The sequence below is a fragment of the Urtica dioica genome, chromosome 10 (genome assembly GCF_054948205.1).
Source record: "Urtica dioica subsp. dioica isolate 48M chromosome 10, U.dioica_male_clone48M_v1_H2, whole genome shotgun sequence".
Lineage (NCBI taxonomy): Eukaryota > Viridiplantae > Streptophyta > Magnoliopsida > Rosales > Urticaceae > Urtica > Urtica dioica.
In genome coordinates, this window is record NC_142765.1 from 8,738,007 (window position 1) to 8,753,839 (window position 15,833).

General features: G+C 40.8%; 1 protein-coding gene across 4 annotated transcripts; it reads right to left on the reverse strand.

The window, feature by feature from the left end:
* Nucleotides 1-85: 85 nt before the first annotated feature.
* Nucleotides 86-6,055, reverse strand: LOC149383385 (tetratricopeptide repeat (TPR)-containing protein). 4 transcript variants are annotated; one of them, XM_089629234.1, is made up of 12 exons: nt 5,802-6,055; nt 5,147-5,372; nt 4,405-4,497; nt 4,205-4,306; nt 3,945-4,112; nt 3,779-3,867; nt 3,360-3,481; nt 3,067-3,248; nt 2,398-2,682; nt 1,876-2,023; nt 1,249-1,622; nt 86-735 (listed from the first exon to the last, which is right to left on the reverse strand). In XM_089629234.1, exons 1-11 carry the CDS (start codon nt 5,972-5,974, stop codon nt 1,267-1,269), a joined length of 1,944 nt encoding a protein of 647 aa, XP_089485360.1. In that variant the 5' UTR covers nt 5,975-6,055; the 3' UTR covers nt 86-735; nt 1,249-1,266. The 4 variants fall into 4 exon arrangements, with proteins under 4 accessions (XP_089485360.1, XP_089485361.1, XP_089485359.1 ...); XM_089629235.1 differs by having other exon boundaries at nt 225-677; XM_089629233.1 differs by lacking the exon at nt 86-735 and having other exon boundaries at nt 866-1,622.
* Between the last annotated feature and the right edge of the window lie 9,778 nt (nt 6,056-15,833).

The window sequence follows — 15,833 nt, forward strand, 5'->3', positions numbered from 1 at the left end:
TTACGAAAGCCCTAAACCTAAATCTAGCCCTCTGGCTCCACAACTCTTGTAAGGAGTTTAAAAACTTCTCCTTGACAGACCTTCAAAGAGATTGGGCTAACTTTATATAGGTTCGGTTCCAAAAGATCTTTGTAAAGTTTAATATTAATCTTGACCGGCCTCCTGGTTCTTTTGGAAGGTAAGACACGGTCCGGCTGCGCTTTTGCATCCTCTTTTGTTAAAGTTTTTATTTTTTATTTCACTGGCCTCTTGGTTCTTTGTGGGAGATAAGACACGGTCCGGCTGAGCTCTACGTCGCTTTTGTAATTAGGTTAATGCCCTGTTAAAATAAAGTCGTTTAAAAAAAAAGAAAAAGACTGGTTTATTTCAATCTTGCCAAAAACCTTTTCCGACCAATATTCTCATATCATGTATATATTTCCTTGATCTGAAATTCAGGCTCCAATCCTGAAATGCAACGCTCGGCCACTTCTAGCACAGCCCATGTTGATTCTTGGAATTTCTTCATAGTAGAGCCTTGATTTTGCAAGATTCTCCACAACTCTCAATCCAGTCAAAGTTCTGGTTATGTTGATGAAGTCACAGGACTTCATAGAGTGGGCTTTCGCTGGGCCTTTTAAGGAAGAGGCGACCGATGGATTTCACGTTCAACCTCGTTTTTCTCGAAACTTCGGAAGCTGGTTCAAATAACAGTTCAGTTAAGAGTAAAGCCGCCATGTTTGCAGTCTCACATACCTTTGGGTAAACACACGTACAAAGAGTGACGATTAATTGGCATGGAATGAAGCTAACTATACTAATCCAATATAAGGACTAAAGGAAATATATAATGTTTAAAAGTTGTTTTTTTTTTTTAAAGAAACATCGGAACTTTATTAATTCAACATGGCAAAGCCGGAATACAAGATTTAAAAGTTGTTAAGTCCATGAAACTATTATGGCAGAAAAAAATTCCTTATAAGGACAGGGCGGACCTCTCAAAAGTTCGGAAACTATCAGTTAGGCCTATTATAACATATTATAATTGGAAGTGTGGAAAGCAAAGAGAATTTAAAATAGATGGTTAATTAAGGGCAGGTTAGTCTTTTGACTACTTACTTACCTAGGGCAATGTTAATAAGGATTATTGGACTAGTCTTATTTTGGAGCTTTAGATTTGTCAGTAAGTAATTTAGAGAGTAGATTCGTTCATGAATGAATAATCATTTCTGCCCTGATTCCAATTAACTTATCGATTTGAACCCATACCTAATCCCGAAGAAGCCATCAAGAGAGACCCGAACGAGATCCGGACATTGCCGTGGCCTTTACGACGTTGGACTTGGCCGCGTCGAGCAACGGGTCGGTCTGGAGGGCTTTCTCGAAACAAAACTTGGCCTCCTCGAACCGAGCCTCGGCGACGAAGACGAGGCCGAGGTTGTTGTAAGCGGGGGCGTAGCCCGGTCGGAGCTCGAGCGACTTCGCGAGTATTGCCTTTGCTCGATCGTACTTCTGCTGCTGCCGGTACAGATTCCCAAGGTTGGAAAGTATGGCGTGCGAGGTCTCCGTTGTCGCCAATGCCAAGGCTCTCTTGTACACTTCTTCGGCTTGCGACAGATCTTCAGAGAGATGGAGCGCGATACCTAACGATCAGCGACAAATTGTAATAAAAATGACAATTTGATAAAAAAAATTTCCCAGAAACTATTTTAAAACAAAATATTTAAGTGTCATTCAGCTCGGGCCTGTGCTTTTAAGGGTTTTGGGTCGGGCCCGGGGGCTCTGGGCCTAAAACAGTGGCCGCACCCGAGCTTGGTTTTGGGTCCGGCCCGGCCGAATTGACAGATCTAGACCCGTTAATAGTGATAAGAGACTCTTTATATTGCTTGCACAAACCTAGATTCGACCATGCGTTTGTGCAATCCGGAAAGCGGGCGATGGAGGCTTTGAAGTATTTCTGCGAGTTTTTAAACTGTTGAGTACAGAGGCTGTGGAGGCCAAGTTGGTGCAATTGGACAGGATCGTCTGGATCCTCAGCTATTGCCTGCAAGTAAATATCGTATCTATTTATGTTTACAAGTGATAGTGGATTTGCTTCAAAGACCTGCTGCGTATTAGATAAGTTGGCATCTTTATCCCCTATACTATTCGAGTAGTAATATTTGACCCCTACTCTTTTTCTTCAAAAAAATATCCTCCCTGTATTTGAAATATTTTTTCTTTTGATTTCCTACAAATTTCTATTTTTGAAATTAAAATTTTCACGTATCTCTCGCGTACATTATTCAACAAGGGTAAAAAAAATTCATCTTTAAATATGTTGTCTAATGTGTACACAAAGAACGAGTATAATAACGATCTGTTACTAATTTGTAAGAAAATAAAATACAAGTTTGTTGTGTGATTGTAAGAGATTACCTGCTTCAATACACAGACGGCACGTTCTTCCACCTCCGTCAGCACGTTGTGTTCGGTTTCAAATGCAGCGGCGATCTCGTGGTGGGTCTTGAGAGCCATCCCAAGGCCTGCCCATGCTATGGGAGCTTCGATTTGCGTTGAATCTCCGTCTCTGATAATTGAAGCCATTTCGTTTCCGGCCCAAGAGAGCTGTTCGCTGCGATCTTGACACCTCTCTGCATCCTTGACTCGGTGGATCGCAACCGCGTATCTCGTGGACATACAATTCGGCTCTAGTTTGGCTGCCTATAGAGCAAGAGTGAAAAAGAAAAAAAATTACTTTCAGCCAATTTGTTGGGCTGCCTCTAGTTTTGAGCCTATAAATTTTAACTAAATCATGGATTAGAATGCCACCGAAATTTTGGTTTTCAGGGATTACTAGTAGGTGAAAAAATATTTTCTGCTTGTGGTGAAAAGTCGTCGATATTATGGTGTTTACTAGCAAATTTCGATTATTTTTTAAAATTATCATGGACGACCAGCGAAATTCCTTGAAGAAACGATAAAAATTCAAAAATTCCAGAGAAAAATTGAAAATCGGCATTACAGAATCCTTGTTATAATCCTTGTGATACACACAAACACAGACTTGACCAACAAATAAAATATGAAGCAATAAAATATAAGAACCTTCTCTAAACACTTGCTGGAACTTTTATGATCGCCGATGATGTAATAAGCATTGGCCAGATTAGCCCATATGTGGGCCGCCCTGGGATCTGCCTTCAAGGAAGCTAGCAAGCATTCTTTTGCGACACTAACAGCTGTGATCTTCTCTACGGAAGCATAATCTCCAGCAGCTGCCCCGGCACCTGTGGATTTATTAGTGTGAGCGAGCCACAATGGTCTAATTTCTTTTTTCTTCGAACAATTCTTTCGGCGAAAATGACAGAACCAGCAGAGTTTTACAGCTGAGAGCATACCGGCAATGAATGAACCGTGTTTGCATAAAAGAAGGGCGGAGTAATTAATCAAAGCTGCAGGGTGGTTTTGATCTCTGAGGATTAACTCTTGAAAGCACTTTTCAGATAGTTCCAGATTTCCACTGAAGCATAAAAATAAGTATTTGGTAAGAGAAGCAAAATGATAAATTGTTGAAGGATTTTTTTTTTTTTTTTTTTTTTTGAAAACGTGAATTCTTGAAGATATGCAAAGGGGTAAATTGAAGGCAAAAGATTGGTTTTTCCACCACAAGCAAGTGGGGTACGCATCCAACTTCCTTTAACTTATAAATAATAGCTTGAACATAAGATCAGAACTTTCACTTTCATTATTTCTTTCAAAATTTTATTTTTGTTTCCTATTAAAACGCAAAAGATTGAAAACAGAGGGTCTCTCTCACCTTTGAAGGTAGGCGATCCCGAGGTTTCCAAGGCAATCATAGTTGTTCGGAATAACAGACAACAAAGATGACAAAACTGATATAGCACTCTGTGGAGAGCCACAAATTTAAAAAAGGGGTAACGAAATGCAAGTACGATAATCGACGAAGAAGAGAACTAAATTACCTGCAAGCGACCTGTTCTAAGAAGAATCAAGCCAAGGGTATTCCAAACAGTCGCTTGTCTTATATCTGACTGTATTGACTCGTTAAGCTTCGAAATGATCTCTTCGAGCTCTTCAGGCTCGAGTTCTTTACCCTGACTATTATCCCCCAAACCCTCCAACAGAAGGCACTGCATTGGATACAGAAAGAAGAATATCAATTCATTCATTCAATTGTAGATTTTCCGCACAAATGTACAGCAGAAGATAGATATTAAAGTACCTGCGCATGGTGAATTTGAACAAGTGACAGTAAGTCGGGTCTTTCAATCTCGATCTCGGGACGCAGTAAGATCTCTGTCGCTTTTTCATATGCCGAAACTGCCTATAAAAATTCCCATATCTTAACAAAGGACATTGTACATCAAGAACGAAGAGGTGAGAGAAAACAACAGTACTTTTTTACTTCTTCTCAAAAGTTACCTTTGAGGGTTGACCCAGCCTTTGATACATTAGGCCTAGGATAAAATGAGCATGAGCATTTTTCGGTGTCTTCCGTGCAACGTGTACCAAAGCCTTCAAGCACACACACACACACACACACAGAATGTCAAATTCCGAAGAAATGCAAGCAAGCTATTCAAAAGTGACGTGTTTCGAGTGTACAGAGACAAAATTTTGTATCAAGTCTTGCACATAAGCTACGTAACTTGACTTCTAGTTTTGAAAAAAAATCGGACGGATATTACTGAAACTGGCACCACAGGTGTCCACTATTTTTTGTTTTTTTTTTTTTTCTTTTCTTTTCTGAATCCTAAAATACACAAGAACAGCAACCATATATGTTAAATACACACCACGGCTTCACTAGGCCTTCATAAAATATTGGGTTATGACAAGTCAAAATAGGAAAATTCACAAGAGCAACAACCATATATGTCAAATACACGACACGGCTTCACTAAGTCTTGATTAAATCACACTCACAGGTCATGGTATCTCAATAATCGGAAAACACACAAGAAACAACAACCACATATGTTAAATACACGTCACGGCTTCACTATCTCTCAACAAACTCACGAGTCACGACATTATCTCAAAATAGGACTACAAGTGGGTTGGTCAAGTCAATCATCTTTCAGCCTAATTTCTTTCTAAATTAGAAGCCACGTAAGAAATCCAGGCAATATTGTACAAGCGAAGTGTAAATATAACAACTCACGGTTTTGAGGGTGCTAACTCTTTCCTCGCGGGACGAGGGAGTCCCTTGGACAGGCAAATCTCCGTCCGCATCTGCTCCACTGTCGAGAGGGGACTCCGATTTACCGGCCCTCGAACGGCTTCTTCCGAATTTGTTTTGCCTTTTTACTTCACCTTCCGTCGAGTCATTCTCTCTACTAGTTGCCGACACTGTACTCTTATCTTGACTGGTTTCGTCAACCACTAACCTAATCATTCGATCCCAAAAAATTGAAGTCAATATAAATTTAGATACCATACTGCGTTGAAAGGTTTTTTTTTTTTTTTTTTGGATAAAACTGCGTTGAAAGTTCAACTATTATTATAAATTATTGTTAGATACAAGGAAATTTTGGAGAGTAGTTGCGAGCATGGTATCATTTCGCAGCTAAACGTGAAAGCTACAAAAATGGCGGAATTTTCTGGCGTAAGCTATAAAAAGAGTATAAATTACATTTTAAAACCAAACTGAAGGAAGTTAATACCTAATTCAACTTTAGCCAATCCATTTTTTTCTCAAACACGAATAAATTCAAAGAAACAAAACTGGAACACGTAGATAGTGATTTTTTTTTTAGGAATATTTCAGAGAGCCCACAGATAACAAAAATGATATTGTAATGGAAGCAGAGAGAAACCTGGTCAAGTCGAGAGGCGAGGCGTGAAGAGACTCGGAGATGTCCGTTTCAGGAGGATCGTCGTTGAGGTCGGCTAAGACGACTAGCTTTGGAGGATGAAGAGACGACCTCGAGGCGTTTCCAATTGCCGTATCTGTGGCTCTGAGCTTAACAGCCTCGTGCGAATCCTCCATTGTTGGTCTTGTGAGTTCGAAGTGCGGAGAACTCAGAAAGAGAAGAAAAGTTTTTTTTTTTTTTTGGGAAATTGCCTAAAGTACCACCTTTCTTAGTGACTTTTTCCAATAATCCAACAAAACATAATTTTGGCAAAAAATACAAGTTGGCCCATTTTGAAAAACCAATTTTACCCTCTACTTAAAATTTTCTTTCAATCTCACACCTACCCTCTCCAAACTAATTAATAACCTCATTTAATACCATTTTATTATATCTATAATTAATAACCTCATTTGTTCATTTATCATTTAATATAACTTGTTCATCTATCATCTCTCTCTCGTCATTCTCTCTACAGCTCAGAAAAAGAAAATAACCTCAAAATCAAAAGAGAACCAAAACCCTAGATTTGAGCTCACCCAATCTTTGCCAAAGTTGAGCTGACTCAAACCCCTGGATTTGAGCTCCGACACGCTCAAGGAAGCACGACCAAAGCTCATAGATTCGGTCACGACGAAGAACGTAGCTCCGACCAAGCACGTAGCTCCGATCCTCGCCCAAGGTTAGTTTTTTTTTTTTTCAAATTTTTCCTTGGTTTTTGGGTATAACTTGTTCATCTATCATCTATCTCTCGTCATTCTCTCTACAGCTCAGAAAAAGAAAATAACCTCAAAATCAAAAGAGAACCGAAACCCTAGATTTGAGCTCACCCAATCCTTGCCAAAGTTGAGCTGACCCAAACCCCTGGATTTGAGCTCCGACACGCTCAAGGAAGCACGACCAAAGCTCATAGATTCGGTCACGACGAAGAACGTAGCTCCGACCAAGCACGTAGCTCCGATCCTCGCCCAAGGTTAGTTTTTTTTTTTCAAATTTTTCCTTGGTTTTTGGGTATGTTTATTCTGGGTATGTTTGAGATTGACCAAAAAAAACGAGAATTTTTTTTGTTCTGGGCAATTTTTTTTGTTTTTAGGCGAAGTTCATCAGTTGTTGACATCAGATGTCAACAGTTAACGCAACTGTTGACATCTGATGTCAACAACTGATGAACTTCGTTGATAGTAATGTCATCGAAGTTCATAAGTTGTTGACATTAGATGTCAACTGTTGACGTCAATTGTTGACATCTAATTAATGTCAACAATTGACATCAATTGTTGACATTGGAAGGCAATTGTTGACATTAGCGTCAACAATTGACGTCTACTGTTGACATTAGAAGGCAACTGTTGACATTAGACGGCAACAATTGCATATGAGAAATTGTTGCAAATATGATGTCCTCACCACTGACATTATACGTCAAATACATATGAGAAATTGCTCGAAGTTGTGGAATGTGAATTGCATTTTGATTGTGGAATTGAATTTTGATTGTGGAATCTGTGCATTTGAATTGTGATATGTGTACATTATTTTATCTTAGGATGAATTGTGATATGTGTGCATTTGAAATTGTGGAATTGCATACCGATTAAACCTGAAATTATGTGAATTTGTTGTTGAGATTGTCTATAATTGCCATCAACTGTTGACATTGAAGTCAACACTTGACATCAACTGTTGACATTGTAGTCAACAATTGATACCTATTGTTGACGTCAATGTCAACAGTTGATCTTAATTGTTGACGTCAATGTCAACAGTTGATCTTAATTGTTGATTTCAATGTCAACAATTGACATAAACTGTTGACATTTAAGTCAACAATTGACATCAACTGTTGACTTGAATGTCAACAGTTTATGTCAATCGTTGCTATTTTAAAGATTTTTTTATTATTGTTCCCTCCCCGATTTTAGTTCTATTTGTTGTTGTTTTCAGGGCTGGAAGATGTATATTCCAGAAGAAAAGGTTGTGGACCATAACATGTACCGATAAAAGTTCGCAATCTATTTATACCGATACGGGGCGGTGAAGTTAGCGACACACGTTGGATCGGACATGGAGATTGATGACAATTATGAAACTTTTTTGTCTTTATGTCATTTTCTTTTGGTTTGTTCACCTACTCTTTATCTTTTTTCACGCTTGACATTGCATTTCATGACATCCTTTAAACTTGAATTTAGACAACCTTCTGAATGAATTTTATGGACAACAATGTCAACAATAGACATCAACTGTAGACAAAAGAAGAACTCACAGTCTAAACAAAAGAGTAATGAATTCAAAAAGAGTAATACACTAAAAAGAACTAAGAACTCGCAGTTTGAACAAAAGTGTAATGAATTCAAAAAGCGTCAAACATTAAAAAAGTGTGGAATTAAAGAAAAGAAGTTTGAAATGCATAAACTAGTCTGAAATCAACAAAACAATAAAAAAAAAATATTATACGTGGACAATCGAGTAGCACTACTGAATGTTTGACGATTGTGGCCAAGTACTCCACAACGCGCACACTTGCGCCTCCTAACTTCCTACCCTTGAGAAGGTATTCTTCTATTTTTTGGCCTACCGACAGCACGCGTTGTGTGTTCCAGCGGACCAACTATGATATTCTCCACCTCTAGGTGAATATCCCGACCAGGTTCAACCCAAGTACTACTGTGCTTGAATAATAAATAAATATCCACTATCACTGCGTACAAAAAAACGAGAAACAAAAGCATAGTTAGTAAATGTTGACTTCAGATGTCAACAATTGATATCAACAGCAGACGTCAATTGTTGACGTCTAATGTCAACAGTTGCCTTCAAATGTCAACAGTTGACATCAGATGTCAACAGTTGACGTCAACTGTTGACATCTAATGTCAACAACTTATGAACTTCGATGACATTACTATCAACGAAGTTCATCAGTTGTTGACATCAGATGTCAACAACTGATGAACTTCGCCTAAAAACAATAAAAATTGTCCAGAACAAAAAGAGTCTCGTTTTTTTGGCCAATCTCAAACATACCCAGAATAAACATACCCAAAAACCAAGGAAAAGTTTGAAAAAAAAACTAACCTTGAGCGAGGATCGGAGCTACGTTCTTGGTCGGAGCTACGTTCTTCGTCGTGACCGGATCTATGAGCTTTGATCGTGCTTCCTTGAGCGTGTCGGAGCTCAAATCCAGGGGTTTGGGTCAGCTCAACTTTGGCAAGGATTGGGTTAGCTCAAATCTAGGGTTTTGGTTCTCTTTTGGTTTTGAGGTTATTTTCTTTTTCTAAGCTGTAGAGAGAATGACGAGAGAGAGATGATAGATGAAAAAGTTATATTAAATGATAAATGAACAAATGATATTAAATGAGGTTATTAGTTATAGATATAATAAAATGGTATTAAATGAGGTTATTAATTAGTTTGGAGAGGGTAGGTGTGGGATTGAAAGAAAATTTTAAGTAAAGGGTAAAATTGGTTTTTTACAAGGGATCAACTTGTTTTTTGGCCAAAATTATGTTTAGGTGGATTATTGGAAAAAGTTAGTGAGAAGGTGGTACTTTGAGCAATTTCTCTTTTTTTTTTCTCTACTGTGTATGACACGAAAGATGATATTAAGGGCGGTAGTTCGAGGGCAAAAAATTTATTAATTCTTACTATATACGACCCCTCCGTTCTTTCAATCGGTGGTTTTCTTTTTTCTCGCCTGTGTTGTTTTGGGGTTGTTCCAATTATATTGTCGTTTTAAATTTATTTGTCGTTTGATTATGCTGTTGTTTAGAATTATACTATCGTTTGAAATTATGCTACCATTTGATAAAATTTTCGTTTGGAATTATCATGTCGTTTAGAATTATACTATTATTTAATTATATTTTCGTTTGCAGTTATGCTGTCGTTTGATTATATTCTTATTTCCAAATATATTGTCGTTTGTGGTTGAATATATTATTGTTTCCAATTATATGTCATTTCATTATGTTGTCGTTCCAATTATATTCTCGTTTGATTATGTTGTATGTTGTCGTTTCTAATTTTATTATCGTTTGCAATTATGCTGCCATTTTCAGTTATATTGTCGTTTGCAATTATGCGGTTGTTTGATTACACTGTCGTTTTCAATTATGTTGTCGTTTTCTATTATACTATCGTTTTTCAATCGTACTATCGTTTTCAATTGTATTGACATTTTTTAATTTGTATATCAATCAACGAGTCAAAATCTACTAGATTCCGAAATGAGCCATTATGTGATCACATCTCATTATCGCTTTATTTTTCTCTCTTTTTATATTACTAGTTCTGACATCGCGCCCCGCGCGACATTATGTGGTTAAATTAAGTTAATTATAATAATAAATATAAAAAATTCATTGAATAATTTTCTTTATCTTTCTTTGAATTTTTTTTTATACTCTCCGGTTATTAATATTTATCTATTTCAACGTGAAATATATTTTGATGATTTAAATACCTTTTTATAACTTTTGATTTTTATTTCTAAATCCTCATAAGGGACATATGCAATCAATAGTTTTTTTTTGTAAAATATGTACATGTTCTGTAGACTTATTATGAAACTATATATGTTTCACCAATCTTGAACATAGTGAGAGTGAATAAAAATGAAGTATGAAACTATTTATGTTTGAAGTATAAAACTAAATTAAGACACCATAATTAGAACAATCATAGTTTATGTATGACATTATCATATATAAAAATGTATACTGCTCTTAACATAGCAGCCTCAATTAAACAGGCAAATCTGCCTCATATAGTAGAACCAGGGGGAGCTTATGAACTCATATTACATAATCAGCAAACTTAAGAAAGAATTTTGCCAAGTGATGTGCAGGAGCATTACACGATTCGATCGAGGGATGAAGGGTGCAGAGAGTTCAGTCTTACCATGTGATAGATAATATCATCAACCAAGAAACCCAATTCGTTCACAAGTGTTTTCCGCTGGTTATTATGAGCTTAAAAACATGTTGACAATCTATTTGAACCTCTACCTTTTGGTGGCCGAGCGGAAGCTGCTTGGAGGCTATAAATGAATAAAACAAAAACTAAGACATCATAATATTTTCATTTAAACTGAATACGAATAAACAATTAATTGTATGAAGTTATAAATTGTATTCTCTACCCGGGTAGATACATCTATTTAATTATATCCAAAAACTATATATATATATATATTTTTACTCAGTAAATTGAAAGATTAAATGTATATAAAAAATAATAGTATAGGTGAAAAAAAAATTAAACCCTGGCAGCTTTGATAAAGCTTTCGGTGAAACTGTTCAAGAGTGGGTGACCCAAATAAAAAAAACTTCCTCCGTCGAAGCTCCGAAGCTCGTCCATAAACGCCGACGTCTCGTTTTCCAGTTTGCTACTCCTCATATTTTCTAATTAATGTTCAGTTTTTTTTTCTTCTTCTTCCCAATTCTACAAGTTTCACTTGCAATATTTCGCTTTTTGTATTTTTATATATCCTGATTCCCAATGCAAACAAAGATAGATGTTGAAATGATCGGAGAACTCGCATGTTCGACAACGTGCATGACATGCATGTCTACTTTGCCTGGTATACAGCTGTAACAACAAGTTTGGCTATAAAGTGTCTGACCTTTAACTAATGCAAGTATGCAACTCAGGGCTTGTGCATTGTTTTTTTATACAAGCATTGTCCATTGAAAACGTCAAAAAGAACTTGTGCCACGTGGCTTGTAAAAACGCAAAAATACGTACGAAACGTATTGAGTTACGCTCTTTTATAGTATGTTAAAGATACTTTATTATCATCATTGAGATAAGCTATAGGTTTGTTCATGTTTGTTTTTATCATATTATGTATCTCTTATCGATGAGACGTTTATTTATTATTTTCCATTAATGCTTGAGAATTAGTCCAAGTATATTAAACTAGTTCATATATCATGTTCATAGTTATATCGTTGCATTGTTTGTCGGGATGTCATTCAAATATATATTTCCTTATAATAATTTAGTTTCTTATTAATTTCTTCCGTCTCACCCAAGGTTTGAAATTCCGCGGGAACCGGACGAGAACCAGTCTGGAACCCTTTTTTTTCAAAGTTCCAGCACTGGAATGAACAAAATTGGAGTTTTTCGTCAATTTCGTGGAATCCGGACCGAGAACCAGACCGGAACCCGGTTTGCATATTACGGTCCAGTCCAATGTTTCTTTTAAAAAATCGAGCTATAAAGGTCGGAAACCAACCCCAAATCTTCAAAATTGTTGGAAACAAAACCTAAAACTTTCCGCCTCGCCATAGCCAAATTCTTACACGATTCCGATCCTTTCCAAGGTTCCCATTCAGTTTTCGGTGCTTTGAAGGTAAAATCTCACGTCATCCCAACGGAAAGCACTGGTGGATTGAGGTATTTGCCCAGATCCTGACACTTTGCTAATTTTTTTATGATTTTGAGTTTTTCTTTTAAATTTCTTGTTAATTTCTTATGATTAAGTTTAAATTCATAGTTTTGAACATGAATATAGTGTTAATTATGAGTTTGTCACTAGTACAAATATAGGTTTCGGATGCGACGAAAGTCGCATCCGATAGTCCAAATGTCGCATCCAAAAATCCGTAGCTAAAAGTTTTGGATGCGACATGTCGTAGTAGACGATCCTGTTTCTGACTTTCAGAGACAGAGTGTCAAAGTTGCACGTGGGGCAAGCAAGATACCATTGGCCACTCCGTCCCGATAAATATGATCGAGCTGAAAAATCGTTTATCGTCCAGAGTAGCGCGACACGCAACCGAAACACTTTATCGTTGGCTCCATCTCGAACGTTGAATCTAATCTCCCACAATTCTTTCAGCTCTTCAACAACTAGCTGCAAGAACAAATCCATGTCTTTTCCTGGTGAGCTCGGCCCGGGAATCAGAAGCGTCAACATCAGGTACTCTTTCTTCATGCACAACCAAGGCCGCAAGTTGTACACAGTCAATACCACAAGCCACATGATGTACGCTAGACTCATTTCCCCAAACGGGTTGAACCCATCAGAAGCTAGTCCAAGCCGGATGTTTCGAGGCTCTGCAGCAAAGCTTGGGTATCTCTGGTCCAGGTTCTTCCACGTCGTACCATCCGCAGAATATTGTAAAACACATTCTTCCCCTGACGCGATCTCTTTTGTGCCACTGCATCTGAAGCGACGTGTGTCGAGATGCGTACAACTGCTTCAATCGATCTTTCAGGGGAAAATATCGCAATATCTTTTGCGGTATATTTATCCCAGTTGGCTTCCATCGACTCTCGTTGCAAACTGGACACACGTCAGCTTTCTCGAGATCTTTTCGGAATAAGACGCAATTGTTAATGCACACGTCGATCATCTCGTACCCCATGCCGAAGCGCTTCAGCTTCGCCTTTGCCTCATAGTGCTTTTTCGGAATTTGGTTATCGGCTGGATGAGACTATTCCTCAAGAGCTGCAAGAGTTCTGTGAACGACTTGTTCGTCCAATGGTTCGTGACTTTGATGTGCATCAACGAAACCAAGAATGATAAAGACGAAAACTCTTTGCATCCCGGGTACAATTCTGCTTCCAACTCGGCAAATAAGTCTTCCACTTGCTCCTCCGCACGCACTTCGCTTGGGGTCGGATCCGCAAACTCGTCAGGATGCTCGTGATCCATAATATCATGTAGAGCATCGTGCGATCCTCGAACTCCTCTTTGATCAGCTCCGATGGCATCTTCTTCAGGGGCAAGAACAACACGCTCGCCGTGATGGAACCATACAGTGTAACCCGGGGTAAACCCCTTGTCCAAGGGGTGATGCCTTACGACCCCGATGTCATGCCATCTCACGTTGTTGCAAGACTTGAAAGGACAAAGATATTCGCCGTTTCGGTTCGGTCGTCTGCTGGAAAGGTGGATAAACTTCTTAACCCCCGTTTTATACTGCAAGCTCAACCTCTCGTTCTCGATAACCCAATCTCTATTTGGATTTGACATTAATTTCGTTGAACGAGGAGGATAAAGACAGTTATTAATTTAACCTTGAAAATCCTTTATTACTACAGGACCGAGAGCAGATTTAGAAGAATGAGAGAGAGAGAGATAGATTGTGAAAGATATGTTGTTTTTTAAAATGGATTGCAGAAATTCTGGGAAACAATACTTGAGTACCTTAAATACCACAAAAACATAAAAAAATCAGCCAAATTCTCTTTACCAAAGAACGTTGATCGGTCACTGTTATCGGTCGGTCCCGGCCCGGTTAAGCGACGACGGCCGCGATAGCGGCCGTCCATGGGACTCCCCTCGGCGCACGGCCGGCACAAGGCCGTCGCTCGGCCATTGGCCGGCCCTGGGAAGTCACTCGGCCGGCCCTGGGGCGTCGCTCGGCCAATGGCCAGCCCAGGGCCGGCACTTGGCCATTGGCCGGGCCTGGGGAGTCATTCGGTCGGCCCTGGGCCGTCACTCGGCCAATGGCCGGCCCAGGGCCGGCACTCGGCCATTGACCAGGCCTGGAAAGTCGCTCGGCCGACCCTGGGCCGTCACTCGGCCAATGGCTGGCCCAGGGCTGGCACTCGGCCATTGGGCGGGCCTCGGGAGTCACTTGGCCGGCCCTGGGCCGTGACTCGGCCAATGGCCGGCCCAGGGCCGGCACTCGGCCATTAGCCGGGCCTGGGAAGTCACTCGGCCGGCCCTGGGCCGTCACTCGGCCAATGGCCGGCACTCGGCCGATCTTGGACCTTCACTCGGCCTAGGGACCCCCAAAACGTCCCTAGGTCGCCTATAAATACGAGGCTCGACCCCTCGAGTTAGGTAATCCGAATTTGAGTACTGAAATGCTGCTGAACTCGTAACTCACTCGTTTCTCTCAAGTCTCGGCTCTCTAAACACCTAATCTCTTTTACCCACCTCAATCCTACTAATGTTGAGCGTCGGAGAGGTAAACAGAGGCACCCCCTCTGTTTCCCCTTTGTAGTTCACATTCTCTTCCTACTTTTCAGGTATTGAGACGAGGCAGACATCTTCTACAGCTAAGGGACGACTTGGGATACCAAGTCCGACACGCTCGAGCCTGAACGCGACCACTTGGTCCGGCCTTGGGTCGAACCGTTAGGGGCTCCTAAATCGTTGTCCGAAAACGAGCGACAACATTTTGGCGCTAGAAGGAGGGGACCTCCCGACCTTGACGACGCTCTCCCTTCTCTTACTGCATCTACGACTCTCGAGAGATGAGTCAAGTTCCCGCCGCCTCTGCAGGCACTCGAGCGACGAGCTTGAGATACGGCCTCCGAAGCCTCGCACACTGTCTAGGAGGGCAACCTCGTGACAATGAGAGCCAAGCCCGAGACTCGGCGAATGACCCCGAGGCCGCGCTCCGAGATGACACGACTCGAAGGCTCGCCGATCTCCTAGACCGTCCTGGCATCGACGACACGCTCATCGCCGACCTCCTCGGCTACGACGTCGAGGATAGGTCCGCCCGGGCGACTCCGACCCCGACTATGTGAGGGAGTCGAGAACCGACGAGGCAACGCCTAGCGCCCCGTCAGGGTCTGAAAGGATGAATGGCGCCTTGGCCGGGCCGTCGCACCCGATGCGGCAACAGCCACAGTCACACCCCCGAGGACTCGCCCCCTCGGTTTCAAGAGGCGGCCGGACACAGCCCCTTGCCGGGGAGAGAGTGGCCTCAGGGGACGATGAGGCCGCTAGCCGGAGCGCTCGCTGGACAATCGGTTTCAAGGGCGACCTCTCCCCGCCAAGCGCCGAGTGTGGACCTTAGAGAGCGCCTAACGGCGCAGAGAAACTCCCGAGAGGAGGATCTCTGCCAAAGGCTCAACTCTCGGAGGGACGCGCTCCCCGCCGCGACTCTCGGCCGACCTCAGGCCAATGCCGGGGACCAAGCGTCCAACGAGCGCCAACAGGCGACTCCCGCGGTCCCGGCAGTCAGCCCAACTAACGGGCTCGACATGGTAACGATGATTCAGAGCCTCCAAAATCAAATCATC